A 14,420-nucleotide genomic window follows, 5' to 3' on the forward strand; every position below is an offset into this window, starting at 1 on the left:
TCGGAACCCTGTGACACGTTCATGGAGTTTGTTCTGAGCCTAAGATCTCGCTTCCGGATACGTTCTCCGGGGGTAGTGAGAATTTTGTTCGCTTTAGAGATGCTTGCAAACTTCCTCATTCCTCTGGTGATGAGGAGCGGAGGGTGGGGATCATCATCTCGCTGCTCAGGGATAACGCTCAGTCTTGGGCTTTTTCGCTGCCGGTGGGGGCACGGCCCCTCCGCTCAGTGGATGAATTTTTTTTAGCCCTGGGTCAGATATTGTCACGGATGGTGTACAGGAAACAAGACAATACCATATAAACAATGTCTCTCTGGATCCACAACTAAGGAACCAAGGGAGACCCCTGCAATAGACCTGCCGCTCTCCCTCACTGCTCAGCCTATGCGAACACCCCAAAGGTGGATGGCCGCATATCCACGTTCCTCGGCTATCTATTACCTGAAGACCCTACAATAGTGAAGGGACACGACCACCGGCTCCCTACACAGACACGGAGGGAGTCAGGGTCACCTGGATCCAGAAAAGACAAAATCATAAATACATAAACAGCACTTATCTTGCAGACAACTGACTGAGGACTGGGAACTGGGAACAGCATGCACACACACTCCAGGAAGTTGTATCAGCCGCACACTACTGCATTATGGGGAGGAACTTAAAGGGTAGCAATTAGTCCAACTGCATGACAGCTGAGATAGACTAACGAGATGAGAAACTAAACCAAAACAAAGAAATTCAAGGAGGAGGATCTGAGAAGCTCCTGTGAGCGCTTCTCAGCTGTCTGGCAGTGACAGATATATGATGATCCGGATTGTATTGCTCTGGCTGAGTCTAGACTACGACTTTTATGCCAGGGTAAACAATCCGCAGAGATATACTGCTCAGAATTTCGGAGATGGGCAGCTGATACAGGTTGGAATGATGCTGCACTCCGAAGTCAATTTTGCCATGGTCTTTCAGAGGGATTGAAAGATGCATTTGCCTTTCATGAGAGACCTACCTCCTTGGACTCTGCCATGTCTCGGGCCGTTCGTATTGACAGGCGTCTTAGAGAGAGAGGAGAGATCACTCCTCACTCCTTCCTGTCATACTCAGTCCAAGGACAGTGCGGCGGTCTCATTCAGTGCACAGGGGTCTCAGTCGCTCTCAATCCCTTCTGAGCAGGGGCCCATGCAGCTGGGTTTGCTTGCCTCTGACAATAGAGGATTCAGCTTTCATGGGAAGGTTTGTTTCTGTTGTGGAGGTATAAATCATTTGGCAAATGTTTGTCCCTCTAGGAGATTGAGGCAGTTTTTTGAGAGTAATAAAGAAACAAAAAGAAAAAAATCCTCTAAAAACGTTCCATCTGTTACTATTGGCAAGGTTGATGCGGAAATTGAAGGTTTTCCGTTTGCTTGTAGTTCCCGTTTTGTCCTACCTGCCAGGATGGCGCTAGAGAGCAAGAATTTTTTTTTGTGAGATTTTTGTAGATAGTGGAGCAGCTGTCAATCTTATTGATAATCAATTTGCTATAACTCATGGTTTCCAGGTATGCACTTTGGGAAAGGATATACCTGTTTTTGCTATTGATTCCGTTCCACTTTCTCAGAAATCGTTAAAGGGCATAGTTCACAATATCCGTTTGATTGTGAGTGATACTCATGTTGAGGATGTGTCATGTTTCGTCCTAAACGGGTTGCCTACTCCTCTAGTGTTGGGGCTACCCTGGCTCACTAAACATAACCCCACCATTGATTGGCAAGCGAGACAAATAAATGGTTGGAGTGACTTTTGCAGAGAGAATTGCCTCACAACATCTGTTTCAGAGGTTTCTACTAAGACTGTCTTTTCTCTCTGAATTTTCAGATGTGTTTTCTGAGAGTGCTGTTCAGGAATTGCCCCCTCACAGGGAGTACGATTGCCCTATTAATCTCACCCCAGGCGCCAAGCTGCCTAAATCTCGTTTATACAATCTCTCCCAACCTGAAAGGGTCGCTATGCGTGCTTATATCTCTGAGAGTCTGAGAAAGGGACACATACGACCCTCGAAGTCACCTGTTGCCGCTAGTTTTTTCTTTGTTAAGAAAAAAGATGGTTCTTTAAGACCATGTCTGGATTTCAGGGAGCTGAACAGTATCACAATTCGTGACCCTTATCCGCTTCCTCTGATCCCGGACCTGTTTAACCAGATTGTGGGGGCTAAAGTTTTTTCTAAATTGGATCTAAGAGGGGCATACAACCTGGTCAGGGTTAGAGAAGGAGACGAATGGAAGACGGCCTTCAATACCCCTGAGGGCCATTTTGAGAATTTGGTTATGCCTTTTGGTTTGATGAATGCTCCAGCCGTCTTTCAGCATTTTGTGAACAGCATTTTTTATAATTTAATGGGGAAATTTGTATTAGTGTATCTGGAAGACATTTAGATTTTTTCTCCTGATTTCAAAACTCATAAGGAACATTTACGTCAGGTCTTGCTCATCCTGCGGGAGAAAAAATTGTACGCTAAACTGGAAAAATGTGTGTTTGCGGTTCCAGAAATTCAATTTCTGGGGTTTCTTGTCTCCGCTTCTGGTTTTCGCATGGACCCCGAGAAGGTCCGCGCTGTGCTTGAGTGGGAGCTTCCTGAGAATCAGAAGGCGCTGATGCGTTTTCTGGGTTTTGCCAATTATTACAGGAAGTTTATTTTGAATTATTCCTCTGTTGTCAAACCACTTACTGATATGACTAGAAAGGGGGTAGATTTTTCCTCCTGGTCGGTAGAGGCGCGTAAGGCCTTTTCTAATATCAAGGAGAGTTTTGCTTCCGCTCCCATCTTGGTACAACCTGATATTTCTCTACCCTTCATAGTTGAGGTTGATGCTTCTGAGGTGGGTGTGGGTGCAGTCTTGTCTCAGGGTCCCTCTCTTGCCAAATGGCGACCGTGTGCCTTTTTCTCGAAGAAACTCTCCTCCGCAGAGAGAAATTACGATGTGGGAGATAGGGAGTTGTTGGCCATCAAGTTAGCTTTTGAGGAATGGCGCCATTGGCTAGAGGGAGCCAGACACCCTATTACCGTGTTTACTGACCATAAGAATCTGGCCTACCTGGAGTCAGCCAAGCGTCTGAACCCGAGACAGGCCAGATGGTCTTTGTTCTTTTCAAGGTTTAATTTTGTTGTCACCTTCCGCCCTGGGGTTAGGAATGTAAAGGCGGATGCCCTGTCACGTTGTTTTCCGGGAGGTGGGAATTTTGAAGACCCGGGTCCCATTTTGGCTGAAGGTGTGGTGGTCTCTGCTCTTTATCCTGAATTGGAGGCAGAGGTTAAGGTAGCCCAGTCAGAGGCTCCTGATCTTTGTCCTCCTGGGAGGTTGTTTGTGCCTCTCGCTTTAAGACACAAGATTTTTAAGGAGCACCACGATACTGTCCTTGCTGGGCACCCGGGGGCAAGAGCCACAGTGGATCTCATCGCTCGGAGATTCTGGTGGCCGGCGCTTCGTAAGTCGGTTGAGGGTTTGTGGCAGCCTGCGAGACCTGCGCTCGTGCCAAAGTCCTTCATTCACGGCCATCAGGTCCTCTCCTTCCGTTACCCATTCCTTCCCGTCCTTGGATACATCTGTCCATGGACTTCATTACGGACCTGCCTCGTTCCTCGGGGAAGACTGTGATTCTGGTGGTGGTAGACCGTTTTAGCAAAATGGTGCATTTCATTCCTTTTCCTGGCTTGCCCAATGCTAAGACGCTGGCGCAGGCATTTATTGATCACATTGTCAAATTGCATGGTATTCCTTCAGACATAGTCTCTGATAGGGGCACACAGTTTGTTTCCAGATTCTGGAAGGCTTTCTGTTCTCGCTTGGGGGTTCGGTTGTCATTCTCTTCTGCTTTCCACCCGCAGTCGAATGGTCAGACAGAGCGCGTCAATCAGAATCTGGATACATATCTGCGCTGTTTTGTGGCGGAGAATCAGGAGGATTGGTGTTCTTTTTTGTCCCTTGCTGAGTTTGCTTTAAATAACCGTCGTCAGGAGTCCTCTGATAAGTCACCATTTTTTTGTGCATATGGGTTTCATCCGCAGTTTGGGACATTCTCTGGAGAGGGGTCTTCTAGTTTACCTGATGAGGACAGATTCTCCTCATCTTTGTCATCGATTTGGCAAAAGATTCAGGATAATCTAAAGAGCATGAGTGAGAGATATAAGCGTGTGGCGGATAAGAGACGTGTGCCTGGTCCGGACCTGAATGTTGGTGATCAGGTGTGGTTGTCCACTAAGAATATCAAATTGAAGCTTGCCTCCTGGAAGTTGGGTCCTAAGTTTATTGGGCCTTACAAAATCTTGTCCGTCATCAATCCTGTTGCCTACTGTCTTGATCTTCCTCAGACTTGGAAGATCCATAATGTTTTTCATAAGTCCTTATTAAAACCTTATGTCCAACCCATTGTACCCTCGTCTTTGCCTCCTCCACCGATTGTGGTTGATGGTAATCTTGGATTTCAGGTCTCTAGGATTGTGGATTCTCGTGTTGTCCGCGGTTCTCTCCAGTACCTCGTTCATTGGGAGGGTTATGGTCCTGAGGAGAGGATGTGGGTCCCAGTGACGGACATTAAGGCCACTCGTCTCATCAGGGCTTTCCATAGGTCCCATCCTGAGAAGGTGGGCTCTGAGTGTCCGGAGTCCACTCGTAGAAGGAGGGGTACTGTCACCACCAGACATCTGAGAAGCTCTGACAGACGTCCTTCAGAACCTCCTCCTTGAGGTTCCTTTTGTTTTGCTTTCATTTTCTCATCTCGTTAGCCTCTCTCAGCTGTCATGTAGTTGCACTGATTGCATCCCTTTAAATCCCTTCCCATACTGCATCACTTTGCAGTTTATACAACTTCCTGGAGTGTATGCATGCTGGATGCTACTACTGAGTCTTCTACAGATAATTTTTGTTCATTCATTTGTATTTACCTGTTTTCTGGATCCCAGGTGACCCTGACTCCTTCCGTATCAAGTGTAGGTAGCCGGTGGTCGTGTCCCCTCACTATTATAGGGTGTTCAGGTGTTATACAGTCGAGGTACGAGGATATGCGATCATCTACCATTGAGATTTTTGCATAGGCTGAGCAGTTAGGGAGAGAGCCAGGTCTGTTGCAGGGCTATCCCTTTGGTTCCTTAGTTTTGGATCCAGTCAGTCGGATCTTCATTTTGTGTCTTCTAGTTTTCTGTACACCTTCCGTGACAACCTGTCATTAGTTTTATGGTGTTCTAACTAAGCGCAACATAAATAAGTGACTGATTCTCTTAGCAAAATGCTGGGTCACTTTCTTTAATTGACCCAGTCAATCTGCCAACATCTTGTATTGAAAAGCTCCAGCTGATAATGATTAGTCCTGAATATTCATGAGCTCCTGACTCTTCCCGCCTACCTGCTGCTGATTAACAGTTATATTCCATATGAATCAGCAGCAGGTAGGCAGGGGAGTGGCTATAGCTCTGAAATAAAAATACGCTGGACTCACTGACATCACGCTGGACTCAAATCAGCTCATTAGCATGCGGCATGTGGCATCTTTGTGTGTATATTATGAGGTAACCATCTGTCACACCAGTAAGTGAATACATCTAAGGCACTTTTTAGTAGTTAATGATTGTATATAATTAGTTAGATTATAATCAAATATCCACATGACAGGTTCCCTTTAAACATATGTATTTGACATGTATTTGTACTGGCCTGCAGTAAAATTATACGGTGACCGCCTAATGTACCTCCAGACAGATTATAATTTGTTCTTTTCTGTACGGTGAATGCATAATTTTTGAGGCCTGTAATCTAACTGGCCAACAGTAAAATTGTTATATGGTGACCGCCTAATGTACCTCCAGCCACATTGTGTAAAGTGTATGGAGCAGACTCAAGCGCTGAGCCCGCTCCAGCTCCATACACAGCAGGTGCCGGCTCTATAATGCTATTACTTTTTGCGTGATCCTTCACAGCGTGTTGAGACACAAATTTTTGAATTTTTCAATTGATCTCTAGGATCAGTGGCTGTCTCTAAATTGACACGTGTGATAATATGTTTGAAATAAAACGTAACATTTATTATATAATTTGTTAAAATGCTTAACATACCACTCACAATTTAAAATTATCAGCTCAGCTTGTAATCTGTATGATGTTTTTTATTTTTAGTATTTTTAGTAAACTTCACAGTTATTGATTTTTTGCGTCTTGGGGTACCTCTTGGAGGTGCTGCCAGCTATCTAATATAAAGATATATATATAAGCACTGCTTTGGCTGCTTTATATTTAGCAGCCCTTGCTCGTGCTATGCTGCTCCAGCTCTGTTATACCACTATTTGTGGTCCGTCACAGCTCCATACACAGCAGGTGCCGGCTCTATAATGCTGGCACCCAGCTGCAACTGGGATAAGTAATGACAACTAGGGATGAGCGAATCAAAGTCGATTCGCAAAAAACTCCATTGTAATACTGTACAGAGTTTGTGTAATAATTTCAGGAATTATTAATGAAAAAAACCTTGGTAACCGTTCCCGAAGTTATTACACGAAGTCTCACACGACTTTGCGAAGTAATAACTTTGGCTCATCGGAGCCAATACATTCTAATACTGTACAGAGCGGGAACTCCGCACAGTATTACAACAAAGTTTTTTGCGAATCGACTTCGAATGTACCATCTCTAATGACGATGCCAGTCATTTAACACCTCAGATGCCTTGATCGCTATTGGTCAGAGAGTAAGAGGGGGCTCTCTCTGTCCTAAGATTGGAAACCTGGGGAGAAATTGCAGGGCTCAGATCGGTTGCCATGGCCTGTCATGCCTAACTGCCTGAAAAGCCATGCACAAGGCACAGCTTCTCAAGCAGTCTGAGCATCCCATAGATCACAATAGCATCAGAGATTCGCATGTTCAAGACCCCTAAAAACACAAAAATATAAAAAGTTCAAATCATCCCTTTTCACAATTTTGCATATAAAAATAAACAATAAAAAATAAATATAAACAGGTATCGCAGCATCCAAAAATCTCTTAAATATTTAAACATAAAAATATTTTTCCTGCATGGTTAACACCGTATCATAATGTTTTGGTCACCTTGCCACTGAAATTTTTTTATTAAAAAGTGATCAATAAGCCATATGTACCCCAAAATGATACCACTAAAAACTACAGTTCACCCCACAAAACATACAGCTCTGTAGATAGAAATATAAAAAAGTTATGGCTGTCAGAATATGACAATAAAATGAAAAAAAAATCTAAGTTTTTTTTAAAGTAGTAAAACTTAATAAACATAAATTTGTTATTGACGTAATTTTACTGACTGCAGAATTAGTTCCTCATGTTGGTTTTAGCTTGCAGTGTACGTCGGAAAAGCAAAAACCTTGGCTGAATTTTCCAATTTCAGGGAAGAAATTCCAATACAAGCTATGGTAAAATAAACAGTGCCATAAAGAAAATACAACTTGTCCCGCAAAAAAAACAAACCCTTAGGCCTCATGTACACGACCGGTTTTTTTTGCGGTCCGCAAAAACGGGTTCCGTAGTTCCGTGATCCGTGTCCGTTTTTTCTTCCGTGGGTCTTCCTTGATTTTTGGAGGATCCACGGACATGAAGGAAAAAGTCATTTTGGTGTCCGCCTGGCCATGCGGAGCCAAACTGAACCGTCCTGACTTACAATGCAAGTCAATGGGGACGGATCCGTTTGACGTTGACACAATATGGTGCAATTGCAAACGGATCCGTCCCCCATTGACTTTCAATGTAAAGTCAGGAGTCCCTATTATGCCATCGGATCAGAGTTTTCTCCAATCCGATGGTATATTTTAACTTGAAGCGTCCCCATCACAATTATAAGCGTCCCCATCACAATTCACATTATATCTAAAAACTCAGATCCGACAGTATATTCTAACACAGAGGCGTTCCCATAGTGATGGGGACGCTTCAAGTTAGAATATACTAAGAACTGTGTACATGACTGCCCCCTGCTGCCTGGCAGCACCCGATCTCTTACAGGGAGCTGTGATCCGCACAATTAACCCCTCAGGTGCCGCACCTGAGGGGTTAATAGTGCGTATCATAGCCCCCTGTAAGAGATCAGGTGCTGCCAAGCAGGAGAGGGCAGACCCCCCTCCCTCCCCAGTTTTAAATTCATTGGTGGCCAGTGCGGGCCCCCCCTCCCTCCCTCCCCTGTATTACATTCATTGGTGGCCAGTGCGGCCTCCCCTCTCCCCCCCCTCCTAATAACCCCCCCATATACTATGGCCCCAGTTGTGCCCACATCTTTATATTATGGCCCCAGTTGTGCCCTCATACATATAATATGACCCCAGATGTGTCCCTATACATATATTATGGCCCCAGTTGTGCCCCCATACATATATTACGGTCCCAGTTGTGCCCCCATACATATATGATGGCCCCAGTTGTGCCACTATTGATATATTATGGCCCCAGTTGGTGGCAGCGGAGAGTTCCGATCGGAGTCCCAGTTTAATCGCTGGGGCTCAACTGGGGCCATAATATATGTATAGGGACACATCTGGGGTCATAATATATCTATGGGGGCACAACTGGGGCCATCGTATATGTATGGGGGCACAACTGGGACCGTAATATATGTATGGGGGCACAACTGGGGCCATAATATATGTATAGGGAAACATCTGGGGTCATAGTATATGTATGAGGGCACAACTGGGGCCATAATATAGTATAGTATATGGGGGGGGATTTTAATTAGATGGGGGGAGTGGGGAGGCCGCACTGGCCACCAATGAATGTAATACAGGAGAGGGGGGCCGCACTGGCCACCAATGAATTTAAAACTCGGGAGGGAGGGAGGGAGGGAGGGGGGTCTGCCCCCTCCTGCCTGGCAGCACCTGATCTCTTACAGGGGGCTATGATACGCACAATTAACCCCTCAGGTGCGGCACCTGAGGGGTTAATTGTGCGGATCACAGCCCCCTGTAAGAGATCGGGTGCTGCCAGGCAGCAGGGGGCAGTCATGTACACAGTTCTTAGTATATTCTAAGTTGAAGCGTCCCCATCACTATGGGAACGCCTCTGTGTTAGAATATACTGTCGGATCTGAGTTTTCACAAAGTCAAAACTCAGCTCTGAAAAAGCGATCCGTCTGTGTGAAAGTAGCCTACGGACACGGATCACAGACGCGGATGACAATCTTGTGTGCATCCGTGTTTTTTCACGGACCCATTGACTTGAATGGGTCCGCGAACCGTTGTCCGTCAAAAAAATAGGACAGGTCCTATTTTTTGGACAGACAGGAAACACGGATTACGGACGCGGATGAACAACGGTGCATTTACCAAGTTTTCAACGGACCCATTGAGAGTCAATGGGTCCGCAGAAAATCACGGAAAATGGAACAACGGACACGGATGCACACAACGGTCGTGTGCATGAGGCCTTATGCGGCTATGGGAACAGAATATCAATAAAATGATGGTGAGGTAGGAGAAATTAAAAAAATTAAAATAGGCCATCTCCTAAAAGGGTGAGGGTTTCTCAACTCCGGTCATTGGGACCCACCTACTAGTCATGTTTTCAGGATTTCCTTAGTATTGAGCAGGTGATATAATTAGTGTCCATGCATCAGGACGTACCACAGGTATTCATTCTGTGGGATATTCTCAAATCCTGACTGGTAGGGGAGTCTCGAGGACCGGAGTTGAGAAACCCTGGGTTAGAGACACTTTGTCTAAACAAAGGTGAAATGGCACAATCCATGTTAAGATGTATTTCTCAAATTTCAAACTCTGCCCTAAAATTGACACATCTGTGAAAATATTGAAACAATTTTTTTTCACTTCTACACTTATGGCAAAAATCCTGACCTCCATGCTAAATAACTTGTTGGTTTATATAGGTGTATAATTTTCCAAATGGGGTTATTTCTGGTGCTTCTCGTGCTCTGCAAGATAGGCTTGGTGCAAGAAAAAAAATGAATAAATATTCACAAAATGCCATTATTTACAACTTGAAGAAAATTAAGTAAACAAATAAAATGAAAACATGCAACATACACATAATAAATAGAGAAAAAGAAGTAATACCTGTATATAAATATATTACATGGAAAACAGTGTCAGAATTACTTGGATATGCAAAACCATTGTTGAAATATTTGCAGGGAAATTGACACATACTATACCCAATTTCTATAATCTGGGTTCATCATGAAGCTCTAAAATGGTTTAGACCAAAAGGGATTACATAATGTGTTTACAGTAATGCATTCAGGATGACAAACATATACAGAAAAGTGATGGATTACCTGCTAAACTGCCAGGTCTCTGCAATGTGGCTGTGGCAAACAGTTCTTGTGAAGGCTTAGTGTACTGATCAGAAGAAATAACTATTCGTTTTGTAGGTGACAGAGTGGCATATGATCCAATTGCTGAACTCAGCTGATGTAAAGGAGAAGAAGATATATTAGCCTGGATGGTTGGAGGAGAGGTCACCTGTGCAGATGAAGGAGAAGGACCTGCTGATGATACAACTATGTTGATAGGTGAACTGGTACTGTAGGATTTGGCAAGGCGATTAGGAGATTGTTTCGGAGAAGACATTCTCTGCGTGGTATTGTAGCCAGTACTTTCTGATGCGGAGCCCACTCGCTGGAGTTTAGTTGGAGAGCCTACTTGCTGCATTGATAAGGGAGAGCTAACTCTCTGTGCTGGCAAAGTTGAACTTGAATAAAAAAGTGTTGAAGAATGAGGAGAATCAGGCAAATGAAAAGCACTCGCATGGCTTGGCACAAAGGATTCTCTTGAGTGAGAGGCAGCATGTGATTGGGACGGCTCAGTACTAGATGAATGACCTACTCTGCTACTTGAGCTCTGCAAAGAGAAAAAAAAATAGCATACTAAAATACACACATCTTTGTAACTCATTAGTCTTGCATATATTATATTTTATAAATTATATCACTAGAATTCATCAGATATGTTCCTCATTCCCATTATCTATCTATTTTTATCCTTAGCTTCTTGAAAATTATCTAATCGTTCGAGACAGGGTAAAAGACTGACAGCCCAGACTACACTTTGCAAAACAAGTACCGTATTTTTTGCTTTATAAGAGGCACCTGATGATAAGACGCACCTAGGTTTTTGAGGAGGAAAAAAATAATAATATTTTGAACCAAAAGGTGTGCTTTTGGTGGGTTATGAACTAATGGTGGTCTGTGGATGACACTATTATGGGGGATCTGTGGATGACACTGTTATGGGGGCATCTGTGGATGATGCACTGTTATGGGGGCATCTGTGGATGACGCACTGTTATGGGGGCATCTGTGGATAACGCACTGTTATGGGGGCATCTGTGGAAGATGCACTGTTATGGGGGCATCTGTGGATGACGCACTGTTATGGGGGCATCTGTGGATGACGCACTGTTATTGGGGCATCTGTGGATGACGCACTGCTATGGGGGCATCTGTGGATGACGCACTGTTATGGGGGCATCTGTGGATGACGCACTGTTATGGGGGCATCTGTGGATGACGCACTGTTATGGGGGCATCTGTGGATGACGCACTGTTATGGGGGCATCTGTGAATGATACTGTTTTGGGGGATCTGGGGATGACACTGTTATTGGGGGGAGGGATCTGTGGATGACACATATATAGCATCTGATGCTATATATGTGTCATTCACAGATTCCCCCATAACAATGTCCCTGTGTAAATAGTGACCCCCCAATACACCGGCCCCACGCACAGCAGTCTTCATATGTAAAGAGACGCAACTGTACAGGGAAGCGCAGTGACGGAGGCGGCACTCAGCTGTCTGCATGGAGGAAACAGGCACACCAGCATGAGCAGCCCGGACACTGTGCAGCGTGTGACCCCGGGAGTGTAGGAGTAGTCCGCTCTGTCCCTGTCATCAGCCCGCACCCTAGTGATGGATGAGCCCGCAGTCATGTAATCCTTAACCTGTGGGTTAGCTTTGTTAAAGCAGAGCAATCCTCTGCAGTAGTACTAACTATCAAACTACCGTAGCAGGCCAGCCAGCAGGAGTGGCGTTATGCTGTCGGCCGGCCTGCTACAGTAGTTTGATAGTGAGTATTACTGCAGAGGATTGCGCTACTTTAACAAAGTTAACCTACTGGTTAAGGATTAAATTACTACATTTTACATATGAAAACTGCTGTGCGCAGGGCGTGGTGTAATAGAGTACAGTGACTGCACCGCCGTGATCGCAACATCAGTGCAGCATAGCGGCCGGCGATGTATCAGTGACAGCAGATTAAAAATGGCAGCATTCGCTTTAAAAGACGCACTGCCATTTCCCCCCACTTTGGGGGGGGGGAAAGTGCGTCTTATAAAGCGAAAAATACGGTACTTTCTAATGGCATCATTTATGGTTGCATACAATGTAGCGGGAAGTCAAAAAAAATTACAAATGGGGTGGAATTATTAAAAAAATAAAAATAAATTCTGCCACAGTTTTTGTTTTTACAGCATTTCCTATGCGGTACAACTGACCTGTTAAAAAAAAAATAATTGTTGAAAAAAGCTTTTTCTTTGCATCACCATATTCTGACCCCCATAACTTTTTTGCAGCTATGTACAAACCGGATTCCAAAAAAGTTGGGACACTATACAAATCGTGAATAAAAACTGAATGCAATGATGTGGAGGTGCCAACTTCTAATATTTTATTCAGAATAGAACATAAATCACGGAACAAAAGTTTAAACTGAGAAAATGTACCATTTTAAAGGGAAAAATATGTTGAATCAGAATTACATGGTGTCAACAAATCCCCAAAAAGTTGGGACAAGGCCATTTTCACCACTGTGTGGCATCTCCCCTTCTTCTTACAACACTCAACAGACGTCTGGGGACCGAGGAGACCAGTTTCTCAAGTTTAGAAATAGGAATGCTCTCCCATTCTTGTCTAATACAGGCCTCTAACTGTTCAATCGTCTTGGGCCTTCTTTGTTGCACCTTCCTCTTTATGATGCGCCAAATGTTCTCTATAGGTGAAAGATCTGGACTGCAGACTGGCCATTTCAGTACCCGGATCCTTCTCCTACACAGCCATGATGTTGTGATTGATGCAGAATGTGGTCTGGCATTATCTTGTTGAAAAATGCAGGGTCTTCCCTGAAAGAGATGACGTCTGGATGGGAGCATATGTTGTTCTAGAACCTGAATATATTTTTCTGCATTGATGGTGCCTTTCCAGACATGCAAGCTGCCCATGCCACACGCACTCATGCAACCCCATACCATCAGAGATGCAGGCTTCTGAACTGAGCGTTGATAACAACTTGGGTTGTCCTTGTCCTCTTTGGTCCGGATGACATGGCGTCCCAGATTTCCAAAAAGAACTTCGAATCGTGACTCGTCTGACCACAGAACAGTCTTCCATTTTGCCACACTCCATTTTAAATGATCCCTGGCCCAGTGAAAACGCCTGAGCTTGTGGATCTTGCTTAGAAATGGCTTCTTCTTTGCACTGTAGAGTTTCAGCTGGCAACGGTGGATGGCACGGTGGATTGTGTTCACTGACAATGGTTTCTGGAAGTATTCCTGAGTAGGGATAAGCGAACCCGAACTGTATAGTTTGGGTTCGTACCGAATTTGGGGTGTCCGTGACACGGACCCGAACCCGAACATTTTCGTAAAAGTCCGGGTTCGGGTTCGGTGTTCGGCGCTTTCTTGGCGCTTTTTGAAAGGCTGCAAAGCAGCCAATCAACAAGCGTCATACTACTTGCCCCAAGAGGTCATCACAGCCTTGCCTACTATTGGCATGGCTGTGATTGCCCAGTGCAGCATGTGACCCAGCCTCTATATAAGCTTGGGTCACGTAGCGCTGCACGTCACTCTGCTGATACAAGCGTAGGGAGAGGTTGCAGCTGCGACAGTAGGGCGAGATTAGGCAGATTTACTCCTCCAAAAGACTTCATTCAGTGATCGATCTCCAGCTGTGGATCATTGAAGTGCTGATATTCAATTGCTCACTTTTTTTAGGCTGCCCAGAGCGTTTTTATATCACTTTTATCTGGGGTGATCGGCGGCCATTTTGTGGCTTGTGGTGCGCCAGCACAAGCTACCACCAAGTGCATTTAACCATCAATAGTGTGGTTATTTTTTGCTATATCCTACATTAGGTGCAGGCTGAGCCTGTGTCACCCAAGTGCATTTAACCATCAATAGTGTGGTTATTTTTTGGCCGTATACTACATCAGGTGCAGGCTGAGCCTGTGTCACCCAAGTGCATTTACCATCAATAGTGTGGTTATTTTTTGCTATATCCTACATCAGGGTCAAGCTTTCATCAAGTGCATTTAACCATCAATAGTGTGGTTATTTTTTGGCCATATACTACATCAGGTGCAGGCTGAGCCTGTGTCACCCAAGTGCATTTAACCATCAATAGTGTGGTTATTTTTTGGCCATATACTACAT

The 14,420-nt window shown here is 44.6% G+C and overlaps 1 protein-coding gene across 1 annotated transcript in view; it reads right to left on the reverse strand.

Moving 5' to 3' along the window:
* CTNND2 (catenin delta 2) overlaps positions 1-14,420 on the reverse strand; it is a 1,763,242-nt gene that overhangs the window by 1,460,856 nt on the left and 287,966 nt on the right. The window contains 1 exon segment of the mRNA XM_040431740.1: positions 10,270-10,834. Coding sequence (XP_040287674.1) covers positions 10,270-10,834 — 565 coding nt within the window.

Source organism: Bufo bufo, chromosome 5 (genome assembly GCF_905171765.1).
Source record: "Bufo bufo chromosome 5, aBufBuf1.1, whole genome shotgun sequence".
Taxonomy (NCBI): domain Eukaryota; kingdom Metazoa; phylum Chordata; class Amphibia; order Anura; family Bufonidae; genus Bufo; species Bufo bufo.